This window comes from Portunus trituberculatus, chromosome 3 (genome assembly GCF_017591435.1).
Source record: "Portunus trituberculatus isolate SZX2019 chromosome 3, ASM1759143v1, whole genome shotgun sequence".
NCBI classification, from domain to species: Eukaryota; Metazoa; Arthropoda; class Malacostraca; order Decapoda; family Portunidae; genus Portunus; species Portunus trituberculatus.
The window spans coordinates 6,570,768-6,585,845 of record NC_059257.1 but is presented as its reverse complement, the minus strand read 5'-3'; the positions used below and the strand labels follow the sequence as shown (position 1 = coordinate 6,585,845).

General features: G+C 39.9%; 1 protein-coding gene across 9 annotated transcripts; it reads right to left on the bottom strand.

The window, feature by feature from the left end:
- Positions 1-202: 202 nt before the first annotated feature.
- Positions 203-11,185, bottom strand: LOC123510201 (toll-interacting protein B-like). Of its 9 annotated transcripts, none has more exons than XM_045265157.1 (8): positions 10,931-10,963; positions 8,906-9,018; positions 8,462-8,605; positions 8,223-8,371; positions 7,596-7,713; positions 6,194-6,280; positions 5,816-5,983; positions 203-3,713 (listed from the first exon to the last, which is right to left on the bottom strand). In XM_045265157.1, the coding sequence occupies exons 2-8, from the start codon at positions 9,005-9,007 to the stop codon at positions 3,600-3,602; spliced, it is 882 nt and encodes a 293-aa protein (XP_045121092.1). In that variant the 5' UTR covers positions 9,008-9,018; positions 10,931-10,963; the 3' UTR covers positions 203-3,599. The 9 variants fall into 9 exon arrangements, with proteins under 9 accessions (XP_045121092.1, XP_045121041.1, XP_045121051.1 ...); XM_045265106.1 differs by lacking the exon at positions 10,931-10,963 and adding an exon at positions 10,798-10,922; XM_045265116.1 differs by lacking the exon at positions 10,931-10,963 and adding an exon at positions 10,827-10,921.
- Between the last annotated feature and the right edge of the window lie 3,893 nt (positions 11,186-15,078).

The window sequence follows — 15,078 nt, the reverse complement described above, 5'->3', positions numbered from 1 at the left end:
AATTCATATAGTGATAGTGATGGTAGTAGCAGTGGTAGTGGTGATAATGGGTTTTTTTTTTTTCCTTTTACTACTAGTTTTTAGATATTTGTTGGCATAAATAATCTTGTCAGGAATTTACTAGCACGTTTTCTTCCCTCTTGTCTAATGAAAATGGTAATCAATCTCTCTCTCTCTCTCAAGCTAATAAAACACCAAAGCATATCTTTTATCATTACGTATTTTCCATTATAATAACATCTAGGCCTTCAGTTACATAAATTCACACACCCACACACATCTGCAGTTATATCATATACATACACAAAAACAATTAGTCACCTGCAAACACTTCTCCAGCTAAATCAGACTAAAAATATAACTAGATAACATCAACAAAAGCTACGATGCCCACACTAAGTCAATTATGCCATGGGTGAGTTAACAGTGATAGTGAGTTTGTTAATTGATGTCTGTCTGTCCATCTGTACACCATATGACTTTGGGTATCATGAAACACTGCTCTCTCAATCAGTACTAGATTTATATTTTTGAAAGCCACAATAATTAGTTGTGTACTCTTGTTCTGATTCCTTAATGGTGCAGAATTTTTGTTTACATATCACTGTTATAAATCATACTTAAAACTAACAATAACTTCCACCACGTAAAACCCTTGGAAAACTATAACTTCTAGAATTTTTGACAAGCTGCAGTGGAAATAAATGGGATTTTTCAAGGGATCTTCAACCATTAAGTAATAGTTTAACATGGAGTTTGCACCTTTTATGAGAAGAAACACCTGTAAGAGCCTGTATAACATCAATTCTGCACCTCTTAGGAGAACAACAGCTATGAAAGCCTGACATCATTTCTGTGGGATATGAAAGAACCTGATGAGAGAACAGTGTCTTGAGGTATAGGGCCAGGAGACAGGAGTTTCAGATGCTTGAAAATGCAGTGCTTAGCTTTTTGGGTAATAACTTATGTGCAATGTGAAGCATTTACTACCCCAGTATGAGCAATAATTATAACTTATCACAGGATATTAGACTAATAAAGATATGTCACTTTTGTCAAGTTAAAAGCTGGTTATGTGGTCATTAAAATTATCCAGTAGTCACCAGTTAAGTTACGAGCTATGAAGTTGTGTATAGTCAATATTAACCAGTATGTAGTCACCAGTTAGTTAAGTTACAGGTCACCAATTCTTCCAGGTCACAGGTCAGTCCCAGCTTCACACCTTTGCCAAATATGAACATGGGCAAGACTGGTATGGGTTTTCATAAATAAATGCATTAGGAGTTACAGGTTAAGCTACATTAAATAAATAAGTTATCTTCCCCAGACAGATTAGTAAAATGTCAAGAAACTGGTGAGTGTAGTGAGAGAATTACTTATATAAATTACTAAGAGAAATAAATAAATACAGCCAGATAATCTAACTGTTTTTACCCTGATAGTTTAGTAACAGAACAAGATAAGGTTAGAGTTCTGACAGAAAATCAGATATACATTACTAATAGAAATAAAGAGATGAAAGCCCCAGAATATAACTTTCCTTCTTGATTGGTAAAGAGAGCCAAAATGAATGACTGGCTTCCCTTTAAAACTTATATACAAATTATTACTATGAAGATACACAGGTGAGGCCACAAAACACATGATCACTTTCTCCCCTCATTAGTAAGAGAGTGCCAAGACAAAATGATGAACTGTTATAAATTACTATATAGATAAATAGGTAAAGCTATGGTAAATATGTTAACTTTCTTCCCTGGCAGATTAGCGGTAAAGAATGCCAGGACAAAATCATTATTAGTAGAGCCAGTGTGAGAGTACTGATAAGACTCCACTGGCACACACCATACATCTTTCTCTTATGTATATACAGCAAGGCATTTCTCACACCTATACAAAGGTAATCAATTAAAAACATAGTTACATATACATAAAGTCCAAGAATTAAGTTACATTTCAAAATACTGTAACAAAGAGGGCAGAAAATTACTAAAATATAACATTACCATTATTTTCATCTATTTTGCTTTCTTTACCTAACATGATGACTGAGGCTAACCTACAATTTTAAGTGTTCATAAGTGGGAGAAAAAAATGCTACAGAGAACCATGGTAAATAAAAAATGCATGTACAAATACCATATCTATATCTTGCACACTGGCCATTTGACACACACACACACACACACACACACACACACACACACACACACACACACACACACACACACACACACACACACACACACACACAGAAAAAAGTATTCAGAAAACTAATTATGACAAGAAAAATAACTGATAAATCATTACAAGATGACACAACAAAAAGTACAAACACGACTAAAAGAAATAAGAAAAAAAAAACAAAAAAAGATTTAATACTGATAGAAACAGGGAGAAAAATCATTCTTTGCCACACATAACTTCAGAATTACTGTCACAAAGAAAGAAATGTGAGAATACCACAACACCAGAAGAAAAAGGAAATAAAATAAAATAATAAAAAGAAGATAAAATAGATACAAGAATAGAACCCAAACACTTCACAAAATCACATATGCAAAACACAACGACTGTTACAAAATAAAAAGAACAAGACAAAAGAGGAGGAGGAGGAGGAAGAGGAGAAAGAAAAGGAGAAGGAGAAGAAGGAGATGGAGAAGGAGAAGGAGAAGGAGAAGGAGAAGGAGAAGGAGAGGACGAGGAGGAGAAGGAGGAGGATGAGGAAAAGAGAAAGAGGAGGAATAACAAGAATAAAAGATCATATTTCATACATAAAGATATTCCAGAAAATCTTAATATATACCCTGCAAATACAAGTTCATTCAACACTCCAGTTACTATAAGCTATCTGCACAGTTATCAGAAAGAGATCTCAGATTTTTTATAAGTTAGATTGCTATTATATTTTTCTTGCAAATTATCCATCTTGCACTCTCTCTCTCTCTCTCTCTCTCTCTCTCTCTCTCTCTCAGTAAGTCTGGGTGAGAATGTGAAGTTATATTAAATTATCTTAAAACTTTCGTACATTAAACTATCTTTCTCTCTCTCTCTCTCTCTCTCTCTCTCTCTCTCTCTCTCTCTCTAGTAAGATAATGTGAGTGTGTATTGTGTTCAAAAGAGATACTAAGTCATTTCCTTACTCTTCCTATCATGAAACCAGTCTCTCTCTCTCTCTCTCTCTCTCTCTCTCCCTTGCATGTTAGAATGAAAGTGTTTTATGATACATCCCAAAATGTTACCAATACTTTTATCTTCCTTTTCTCATCTCTTATTCTTTCCTCTTCCTCTTTTCTACAATCACAAACCCACTAACTATTCTGCCTATATATTCATTTCCTTTCCTCTTTCTATGTTTCCTCTTCTATCACAGATTATGAGTAAGAACAACACACTAAGATACAAATCACTATACATTATAAACTACACTATAAACCTTGATCCTCCTGCTTCTCCATCTCCTCCTCCTCCTCACTAACTTCTAAACCATAACAAAACTACGTGAGAACACCATGAAGGCCCAAGAATTCCTGAAGGAGAGGAGCTTAAGTTGAAGCCATTGTCTGTCAGCGGGGAAGTAGTAGTAGTGATGGTGGTGTTCAGGAGTCTTGCATCTGAAGGAGGGAGTTAATTGCCTTCTCCTTGTTCCCGTGTGACGCCTCCAGCACCGACTTCACCACCTCTGCCTCCACTGATGGGAACATTTCTTCAAGCTGTTGAGGTATTGGCATGTGAGTTGTTGGTTGAGATTTAAAGTGTTATGCTATTTCCAGTTGCTATTTTTGCTTATTGGTAAGGCACTCTCTCTCTCTCTAGTAAGGTTGGGATTAGAATGTTGTGTTATTCCCACAAATATGATCAACTGGTATTTTTGTTTACTAATATGGCATGGATCTCTCTCTCTCTCTGTCTGTCTGTCTGTCTGTCTGTCTGTCTGTCTGTCTGTCTGTCTCTCTCTCTCTCTCTCTCTCTTTGGTAAGTTTGGGATTAAAATGTCAAGTTATTCCCAGAGATGTAATAAAGAACTGCTATTTCTGTTTATAAGTAAGGCCATACAATTCTCTCTCTCTTTTTCTTGTAGTTTTATGTTACTTTTCTTTGTTTCCATGTATCTTATTTTCCACCTCCTCTTCCTCTTTTCTATTACCATATACTCATCAACTGTATGTCTCCTGTTCATGATATAATACTGAAAAATGTACCTCTTCCTTTAAGACCTCATGTACATCCTTTCTGTCTTTTGTTCATTGGATACTTTAGTACTGACACAGAAAGTCAAAGACGTATGGATGAATGCCAATAAGTTTCTATTTCTCTTCAGGAGTTTCTCTATATCACTTCTACCTTATTCTTACATTCACTTCTATCTTCAATGATGTGACAATACTATGCCAAACATTCACACCAGGGAAAGCCAAAAATGTAAGAATATATATATATATATATATATATTGTGATGGGCACCGTCTTAATACCCTTTAATTTATTATTTCATTATATGTGTAGCCTATGGCTACCCAGCGAAGGCCCCTCGAGCTGTTCTGCTGAGCAGACAACCCGCCTCCCTCTCTCCTCCATTTTGTGTGCCTGCGAGTTTCACATCAGTACCGGCCAGTCTTCAGCGGAGTTAACACGTACGATCTCGGCACAGGAATAGACATGTGTGGCTGGACTGTGCTTTATAAGTACTCATTAGTCATCGGTCTGGAAGTTGTGCCCTCCTGTTGAGTAGCTGGCTCGCTACTGGGTAGACTGTGACTGTTAGAGCAACGGGCTTGTTGCTCTGGGAGAGGTGTAGTAAGTTTGGCTGCATTTCTCATGCGTTCGTCCACTTGGGTGTGGCGACGCGGAGACACGCATTGTCTCGTCCTGTTTGTCGTTGTGGTGGCTGTGGTCACCAGTGTGTTTGGTGGGCAGCTGTGTGCCCCCATCATCTATTGTGTAGTATCAATAGTATACTGTTTACAGTACAGAGTTAGCCTTCAGCGGAGATAGACACCCCTCTCGTCGGTCTGGCACAGTGAGAAAGACGCGTGTTGGCTGGGCTTTTGAAGTACTCATTAGTCATCGGTCTGGGAGTTGTGCCCTCCCTTTGAGTAGCTGGCTTGTTACTCGGTTAGACCGTGGCTGTAGAACAATGAGCTTGTTGTTCTGAGAAAGTGTGGCCGGTTGGGGCTGCATTTCTCGTGCGTTCATCCACTCGGGTGGAGCGACGCAGAGGGACGTGTTATTGTTTCATCCTGTTTTGCTGTTGGTGGTTGTAGTCACCAGTGTGGTTTGGTGGGCGGCTGTGTGCCCCCACCATCTTTTGTATAGTTTCAGTATATATATATATATATATATATATATATATATATATATATATATATATATATATATATATATATATATATATATATATATATATATACCACTGAGCTACACCAATACTTCCTTTCAAAAATAAAAATTACTTGGTGTTAGTTCTATAAGTTAACTACGAGACACCTGAAGGGCAGTTGTGATGGTAATCCTAACATTTAGTCATTTACACAAAGAAAAGGCAAAAATGTAAGGATAGATACCAATGAGTCACACCAATACTTTTCAGGGGAGTAGAATCAGTGTTGGTTCTGTGAGTTAAGAGACATCTGAAAGGCAGTTGTGATGCTAACATTTACACCAGGGAAAGGCAAAAATAAAAGGACAATCACACCAATATACACTTCTTTTCAGGGGAGTAGAAATCAGTGTTGTTCTATGAGTTAACTAAGATACACCCATTACTATCAATGACGCGAACTTCTAACCAACTCATGCAAGGTACAAGTCTCACCTGCTTCAAGTCCTCCTCCGAGATGGGTCTTGGCTGGGGCTGGTTGCAGGTTGGGGCCTGTTGGTTGGGCGGGAGGGTGTACACAGGAACGCGGGTGTACTCCGAGCCATATGCATAGGGTGGCACCATCATCACCTGACCAAAGGCATGTGGCAGAGCAGGTGCTGTCTGGAATGTGTAAAGTGTATGAGGTTAATGGTGTATTCTTACTGGTGTTTAGCAAGAAGTGAATGAATGTGTGTGTGTGTGTGTGTGTGTGTGTGTGTGTGTGTGTGTGTGTGTGTGTGTGTGTGTGTGTGTGTGTGTGTGTGTGTGTGTGTGTGTGTGTGTGTGTGTGTGTTTCATGTCTATACTAGTCCGAGAGAGAAAGAGACTCACCGTATAAGAGAGGACAACATTGATGGCTCCTTCCTGCCCCTCTCCCATCTTCCCTGACAGACTGTACCACTCATCCACTGTCTCTCCCTGCAGCAAAGTGAGTCAGTGAGTCAATCCACAGGTCACAAAAGGGGCATTAACGCTTACTCATATCCAGACTGCCCTACAGAAAATATATCAAAATAGGTCTTTATATCAAATTTATGTGTAATGAATAGTTGTTATTGTTTTTATATATTATAGATTGGATTATACATTTAACATAGATTTAACCTCTTCATTACTGGGATGCATTTTTACCTTGAGTTTCTGGCATGATTAGATTGACATTAGGAGTTTTTTTTTTACCATGTGGGCTTTTCACGGGAATTTATTGGCTAAAGGGGAAACTTTTTTGGGTACCTCCTATCTCAAAGCCCACCCACTAGGATACCGTTGCCCTGAGTGAGGAAGCCCAACCTACACTCGGACCATGGACAGGATTCAAACCCGTCCGCTTGGAGACCCCTCGGACCCCAAAGTGCACATGGTTCCACTGTACCACGGCGGCCCCATAGTGGTCAATAGATTAATGGCCAGAGTCTTCACTATTTTAATTCCTAACACAAGTTTCTGAAGCTAAATGAAATCACAAAAAAAAAATAAGCAGAATGTATATGATAATGCATTATGGTACTGAAAGGGTTAAAGGTGAAAAATAAATTAAACAAAAAGCATATCTTTCTTAATCTAATACAACCAATGCAAGAATCTGTCCATCTTTCCACATTTCCTCCACTAATACCTGTCAGTTACTCCACCTTCCCTCCACACATCACTCCACTAACACTTACCGAACATTTCCACACACTAAAGTCTCTCTATCTCCCACACATCTAATCCATCCACTTTCCCTCCACATACTTAATCAGTCCTTGTTTATTCCTCTACCTCCTCCACATACCTGTCTAACTCCTCATATCCCCTTTTTACATCTTATCTATCCATCTACCCATTCAAACTTCCTCTTCAAAACAACACCATCCACCTCTCTTCTATAGACCTCACCCATCCACCTCTCTCCTACAAACCTCACTCATCCATCTCTTGTCTACAACTCACCCATCTACCTCTCTTCTACAAACCTCATCCATCCACCTCTCTTCTACAAACCTCACCCATCCACCTCTCTTCTACACACCTCACCCATCCACCTCTCTTCTACAAACCTCACCCATCCACCTCTCTTCTACAAACCTCACCCATTCACCTCTCTTCTACACACCTCACCCATCCACCTCTCTTCTACACACCTCACCCATCCACCTCTCTTCTACACACCTCACCCATCTACCTCTCTTTCTACACACCTTACCCTACCACCTTCCCTGCAGACACCTTACTCATGCCTCTTCACACACACCTGGAATATTGTCTCAGGAATTGGTAGATTGACCCACGCAATCAACTCATCATCTGTAAGGGTCCTCTCGTCGTAAATTTCAATGTGTATCGTGTTCACGCCCTTTGGGAACTGGTAACTGTGGGGAGAGAAGGAGTAAGTGGGTTTGTAATCAAGTCCTTTGTTATGCATGACAGCTGGCTAAGGGGATACAATAGTAAGGATGTCAGATTATAAGGGAAATGTAAAGAGGTGTTTCATAGTTACATATAAATATTTCAGCATTTCATACAAGTATTGCATGCAATGAATGTCACACACAATACCCCACAGACACACACCAGAACCCAGCACCTAACAAACACCACACACCACTAACCTGAGAATCAAGAAGTGAAACATGTAAGAAAGAAGAATATAAGAAGAATGAAGAAATGAAGGAAGTAAAAGTAGAATGATAAAAGAGGGAAGAAGATATACACAAAAGCAGATGCCATCAACACACAACACCACGGAACACACCAAAACATCCTGGTATCCCAAATATCCCCACACATCATACAACACACTTAAACACACCATCATTCAAGGGCACCACACACCACAACACAGCATCACCACACCAAGAGACACATCCCATCAACTCACATCTGGAAAACCTTGTTCCATCGCGGTGTCTTAGCCCCGTTGGTGTCTGTCTGTGTCTCGTAAATGTAATGCCCCACCCTGACTCGCACATAGGGGTCCATCCTTGTCATGCCGTAGTTCTTGTTGAGCACCGCCGACACCACCGTCATCTGCAACACCGTCATGTCATCACAACATCAACATCGTCATCCTAACCACTGCAACCCAAATGAGACAGGCTTGCTCGCTCCCAGCCTCACCTGCAGCCTGCCCACAGCCTGCTGGGGCTGTGTCATCATCTGGTGCTGGAGGTGGAGGGCCGTGGCATGGTCCACCTCTTCCTGCGTCTGTGCCGATGTCATGGGCATGCGCAGGAAGTCATTGGGCAGCGTTCCCAGCATCACCTGAAAGAGGAAGACAGGTTACATTAAGATATTTATTTCTCTACTTTTTATGTAAGAATGGCAAAGAGAGAGAGAGAGAGAAAAGTATATGCAATAGATATTCCTTATTCTTTAGCAGTGAGATGGTGAGTGTCAGAGATATAGTTCTACAAATACAAAGAGATGAACACCAGGAAGAATATAATCACACAATAAAGCAGTGAATGAGAAGATGACAAGCAGGTTATTGAGACTCAGATACAATAGCTGGCACGACACAAACCATTATATCCACACACACACACACACACACACACTTACGCCAGTATTGGGGTGCAGCACGTGATGTTGGATGTAGTAATTGGATTGCCTACGACTACCAAAGTTTAGAGGGATTGGAATGGGAATAAAAAGTGGGAACATTTTTCCTGTTTCTGTTGCAAAGATAGTAATGAAAGGAAATTAAAGTTTCTCCAGCTTGAATAACATGTACAAAAAAATGCTTTAGTTTGTATATTCAGTTCTTCATCATGCAAGTAAATTCAGTCGTAAATTGAGAAAAGAAAGTGACAGTATCCAAACCACAAGACGACACAATACCACCATATTCATCCTAGTCTTTCCCTTTTAAAACTGTCACATTTACCATTTACAGTTTCCTTTCTTTTCAACATAATGTACAAAAGCCGAGACAAAGACTATATTATGTACTATACATGAAAACATTCCTTGCGGATTCTAAATTTAAGTATCCTTTCTTCCTCTTCAATTTTCTTCCCCCTAGTGTGACTAAGACAAGCTATCATGAATATTTAAACCCTATGCCTCTTACTACACCATGTTATGCAAGCCATCACTACCTCTCCACTTCCCTCTCTTTATCACAACACCCACACTATGTAAACAGTGTGGTGATGAATGCATATAGACATGATTCTAAACTTTCACATATCTTTTCCTCCTCTAATTTTCCTTGTTCTGGCAGTGTTAAGGAAAGGAGGAAAATAAACCCTTTGTCCCCCACACACCATGTTAACTCATGATCAATTCTCTAAGAGTAGGTAGTGAACACATGTCAAGGCTGAGAGAGACTTCTACCTTATATGGGTCACCTGATTCAAACACACCACCACACCACTACGTTCACCCCTGCTTACTCATCCCACCTTCCCACCAGCCTTCCTTTCCCATGAGTCACTGTCATAACTCTCTCTTTTGTAACACTACAATGCACAAGTAATGCTTTAGGTTGGCTGGAAACATTACAAGTACAGAAATAGAAAACTTGCCAGTGGTTATGGCTATGTAATATGCAGGAAGAAAGTGTAATAAAATCTATGTTATTTTGCATTTTAGGTTTTGCAATCCACTTTTCTTGATGTGGGAATACTTCAAATAGAGATCTAAAGCTTGAGAATGGTTATGATTATTCTGAATTGGTTGAAAAGTGCGATAAAACCAATGTTCTTTTCACTTCTCATATGACATTTTTACAATTCTTTTCCTTGGGGTCATTTCTGATAACTTTTTTTTAATCAGTTAAAACTTGCGATAAAACCCGAGAAATGCGATAAAACCAATGTTCTTTTCACTTCTTATCACAGCTTTGCCATTTCGTTTCCTTGGAGTGGTTTCTGGTAACCTTTCACGCTGATCACCTTGTTAAGTGACGGTAAACATGTAACACCAACTTATCACAACTATTTCCGTACAAAACAGCTTGTGGCAAGTGTTTCTAGCAGTGACAGTCGAATGGGAGCGATGGCAAGCGGCAAGGTGGCACTAGCGTCTGGCACCACCACACTCCTTATCAGTGCTGGAGTTGATACATCACTAGGAAATAAATGACGTTATATTCTGCAGTTTTTGCGTGTTATGATTCAAACACTGCATACTTTCAACACTAACGACACACTACGCAATAACACTTCAGGTCACTTCTTCACCACTGGTTTCTGCGACGTGCGTGACAGTTAATGGGTTACAACGAAAACTGACATTCTCAAATATTATCTAATCATCTACGTGTGTGTGTGTGTGTGTGTGTGTGAGACGACTGACTCCAACACTTAATGGAAGACACTGCACGGCACTTATCAAGCACTTCAACTCGTCAATACTTCCGCGGCTCTCCTGACAGTTAAATGCGTCACTCTTTCTATCTTAATCTTGTATGTAGTGTGACGGTGCCGAGTAAACCATCGTAACCTTACAGTAGTTAATGGATGGCACTTAATAACACCTTGGAAGCACTTCAACTGGTCTCTACTCAGGTGTGGCAAGTAATGGGAGCCGCGGCACACCTGACTCTGACGTCCTGGGTAACACAACACCTGGCTCACTGACTCACTTCCCCGTGATGGGCCGCAGGCTGCCTCCCTCCCGCCTCCTCCTGTCTTATCTCACCCCGCCCCGCCTTCTAAGACTTTTAATCTCTGATATTTTTAAATTAAATTATGCACAAGTGCTTTATCTATCAGTGTGCTTCTTCCCGTGGTGGTGTGAGCTCTGTGGACATAGTTACCTGTCTCCTCCACTGGTCCACCTTGCTGCCGCCCTCTCCTGACGAAGCCATTTTGCTTTGTAAACAAAACACGTTCACTCAAGACACAAAGTTGTATTTTTTTCCTATTTGTTTATCGTGTTCAGTTCACCATTGGATACAGGAAAGACATCATGTAAATTGTATCTACATACAATGACTATATTTTGTTCCATATACATGTGTATGACCTACATATAGATAAAGTAAATATTTGGCGGGAACTTTAATTATCAGATTATCGGAAAATGTCCGATAGCAAAACTTGACACTCGAGAAAAAAAAAAAAAAAAAATTGAAAGGACTAAAAAAGCATGTAAACCATGCATTTTACCCTACAATGAATACCTCAGTACTTATCGTGCTCACAGAGGGAGGAGGGATGGGGCCGGGAAGGCATGCACACAGCTGGAAGATGTGAATTGTATTAGTTGACCCTCTTCCTGTTAACCGCTTCCCTTCATATAAAAACTTTTACTTGTCGATAAATTAATCAAAGGAGCTCCTGCAAGAGATGAAAAGCAGCTGTGTAGCAAGTATTTTTGCCGTCCTCAGTGCTCAGCGATTCTTCCAGTTTGCTACCTGCAAAAGTAATAGACTCAAACATTAAAATGGCACATATAATTTAAACCCTTTAAAGGTTATATGTCAGACTAAACTAGCTGATTTTTTTTTATTAAATAAAAAAAAGCCTCTATGCCTACTGTGTGTGAGATTAGGCCATAACATTAAAACCTCCTGTATATTGACTAAGACTTTTGAAAGTAGTGGAGGCGCGCTGCAGGCATGAGGGCAAGCCAGAGCAGACTGGACCTGCAAGTGCCTCAATGTTCCCCACCCCCCATCAACACACACACACACACACACACATACACACACACTGTATAACTCTCTTTATAACGAAAAATACACACACACACACACACACACACACTGCATCACTATCTATATAACGAAAAATAGAGAAACACACACACACACACACACTGCATAACTCTCTATATAACGAAAAATACACACACATACACACTGCATCACTCTATATAACGAAAAATAGACACACATGCACACACACACGCGCGCACACACACACACACACACCTTATGTCCAATAAAAAAAAAACAATTGGCAAAAACACACACACACACACACACACACACACACACACACACACACACACTACCTTATGTCCAATGAAAAACAATTGCCAACACATTATACAACAAAAGACAGAATAGCACAGGGAAACAGAACACACACACACACACACACACACACACACACACACACACACACACGGTAGAACAAAGTATATCATGCTTATGGAGGAAGAGAACCAGGAAGGCAAGATAGCTGAGAAGAACCCGCCATCGTGACGTCACGGCTGATGACGTCACGGCCCGGCTTGGTGGGCGGGCTGATGACGTCACGGCCCGGGTTGGCGGTCTTATATACGTTACGCAAATAATTTTAAAAATGGCCATTCGAAAAAACGCCGCCAGACCCGAATGCTTTATATATTCTGACTTGGCACAAACTTTAACTAATACCAAAAATAGAAAGAGATTCCAAACCCTCGTAATATTAAAGATTTTTCAAAATAACTATTAATAAAATGTTGGAACTTTGACCCCCCCTTAAAAAAATTAAATGTCCATCCATTCTCCCTTCAAAGGAACGAAACACACTTTAAAAGATAAGAATAGACTTTTCCAGCAGTTATGAGTGAGTTAGAGGCTGAAATAAATCATTCCCAGGGGTACCAACAAAACTATTATTGGAACATTAACACCTTTACAAACAATTCTACTCTCCACTAATTCCACTCACCAGAAACGCAAAACGCTTAAAAACACATGAACTATTTTTCAAAACCAATAAGAACTCGATACTGGCTCAAACTAAAAAAATTCTTTCACGGTCTTGAAAATTTGTCAAAAAATAGCGCCCTTATTTAACACAAAAACAACGCCAACAACAACACGCTGCTCCACACACTCGCACGGAAAACACTTCAGACACAGCGAAATACTTGTACAAAGCATCAAATATTACTAGTGAGCCCAAATAAACACTCCATGAATTAATGAAAATAATCCTGGATTCCGGGCAGACCTGGGTAGGCATTAGGAATATCCAAGATGGCGGCGAGGCAGTGGAAGGGTCGACGCCCCTTTGTACCTCACTTAAACATTCACCAAACTTTAACCTGGCCATGACGGCTGTGTCTGAATGTTGGATATGATAGTTTAGTGGGCAGCGGCATGTTGTGGTAAGACAGGCCTATAATAGAGAGAGAGATAAGGCAGAAAATAAGATATCCAAGATGGCGCCGGGGTCTGTTTTCCGGCGGAACCCCCCACCACTTCACATAACAACCTTCACTTAACTTAAATCTGGACATCGCGGCTGTCTCTGAACGCTGGATATGAAAGATTAGTGACGCGGATGCAAGTTGAGGTAAGATAGGCCAATAATAGTGAGAGAAGGCAAGTTATGTCGATAAATAAGGTTCGAGCCGGACGCCACCTCAGCCGTTTCGTATAAAAAAAATAGCTAAACATCAATACAAGAAGCTAAATGATAGGCAAATAACAAAAAAAAATATCCAAATAACGAATAATAAAACTTAACTTCCACACTCAGACATCTAAAAACGGCACGGAAATCATTTGATGATTTACCTTAAGTTATCCCTTGGCTGTGACTTGCCTTAAACACTTAGATACGATAAGGCCTGTCACTCACTTTGACAATGTAGTCCTGCTTCTGTGTGGCTACAGTCTAACAATAAGACGATTTGGAGACGTGGAAACACCAGCGCAGTCTTGTTAATTGTCACTACCGTAGAATCTTGATAACACTTGTGAAATCCTGTGTCACTTTAGCCGGAGTGTAGAACTCTTGTTAATATATCACTAAAAGAGTCTTTTAATCCCGTGTTAATCCGAAAAATAAAAAAATAAATAAATAAATAAAATAAGGTAGTATAAGTGCTAGTCCTCACACCCCCTGCCGTCACGAAAGAGTGGGAAAAACTGAAGTTCAAACTGGAGACGCGGAATGGTGGGTGGGTGGGGGTTATTGGGGTGTCTGAGGGGCGGTGGGTTGCCTGGATTAGCTTACCAAAACTTGCCATTTTAAGTATCTTATTATTTGAAAAGAAAATTTGCTATCAGAATGATATTAATATTATTGCGTAGGTATAGGTAGTACTTATCCTGCTTTTGTATTTGTAGTAATAGTAATCACTAGTTATAAATAGGTATAAAGTTACAGTGATATGAATCCCGCTGGTTCCTCACTGTTGGCAACGCACAAATTAACAATTAGATGACATTCTCTGGTCGGAAATGTCTTAATTAGACTACGAGTTATTAATATAAGCTTGTTTCTTCTTAATGCAACAACCACCAAGCAAGCATAACCAATGTGTCCGCCTGTCTCTTTCCTTCCATATGAAAAAAAGACCAAGAATCGGCCATGCATGATTACTTTTATTCAACCGGTGATATCACAAGGCCTGGACACACTAGCCATTCCTAAATACAACATACTTCAAAGAACGAGTGATTGTGTGATATTTACTACCGTGGACGTCAGGAACAGACAATATTTCGTAATGAATAGCAATGGAGTGTCTTTAAGCATTTACAAGACATGGCAAGTGTAATGAAGGTTTGGTAAATGTGTGTGTGTGTGTGTGCACTTAATCTTGACACCACCACTTCCACCACTACTATTAACCTGTTATTGTTACTACTACTACTACTACTACTACTACTACTACTACTACTTCTACTTCTACTTCTACTACTACTACTACTACCTGTATTAACGTTGTTATGTCACCGTTACAACCTGTCCGGAACCCTCATCGTGTCAGTGTTTATATTCACTCTCTGCATCAGCCCAAGAGGGACTCCATGGCTCCCTCATGTGCTGCAAGAC

Bases quoted from the DNA above. Each gene is read 5' to 3' on its own strand.
- LOC123510201 (XM_045265157.1), bottom strand. From the start codon at position 9,007: ATGTTCCCACTTTTTATTCCCATTCCAATCCCTCTAAACTTTGGTAGT. The intron at 8,606-8,905 runs GTAAGTGTGTGT...TTCCTCTTTCAG, and splicing joins TGCTGCACCCCAATACTGGC to GTGATGCTGGGAACGCTGCC. The intron at 7,714-8,222 runs GTGAGTTGATGG...CTCTCCCCACAG, and splicing joins TGGAACAAGGTTTTCCAGAT to TTACCAGTTCCCAAAGGGCG.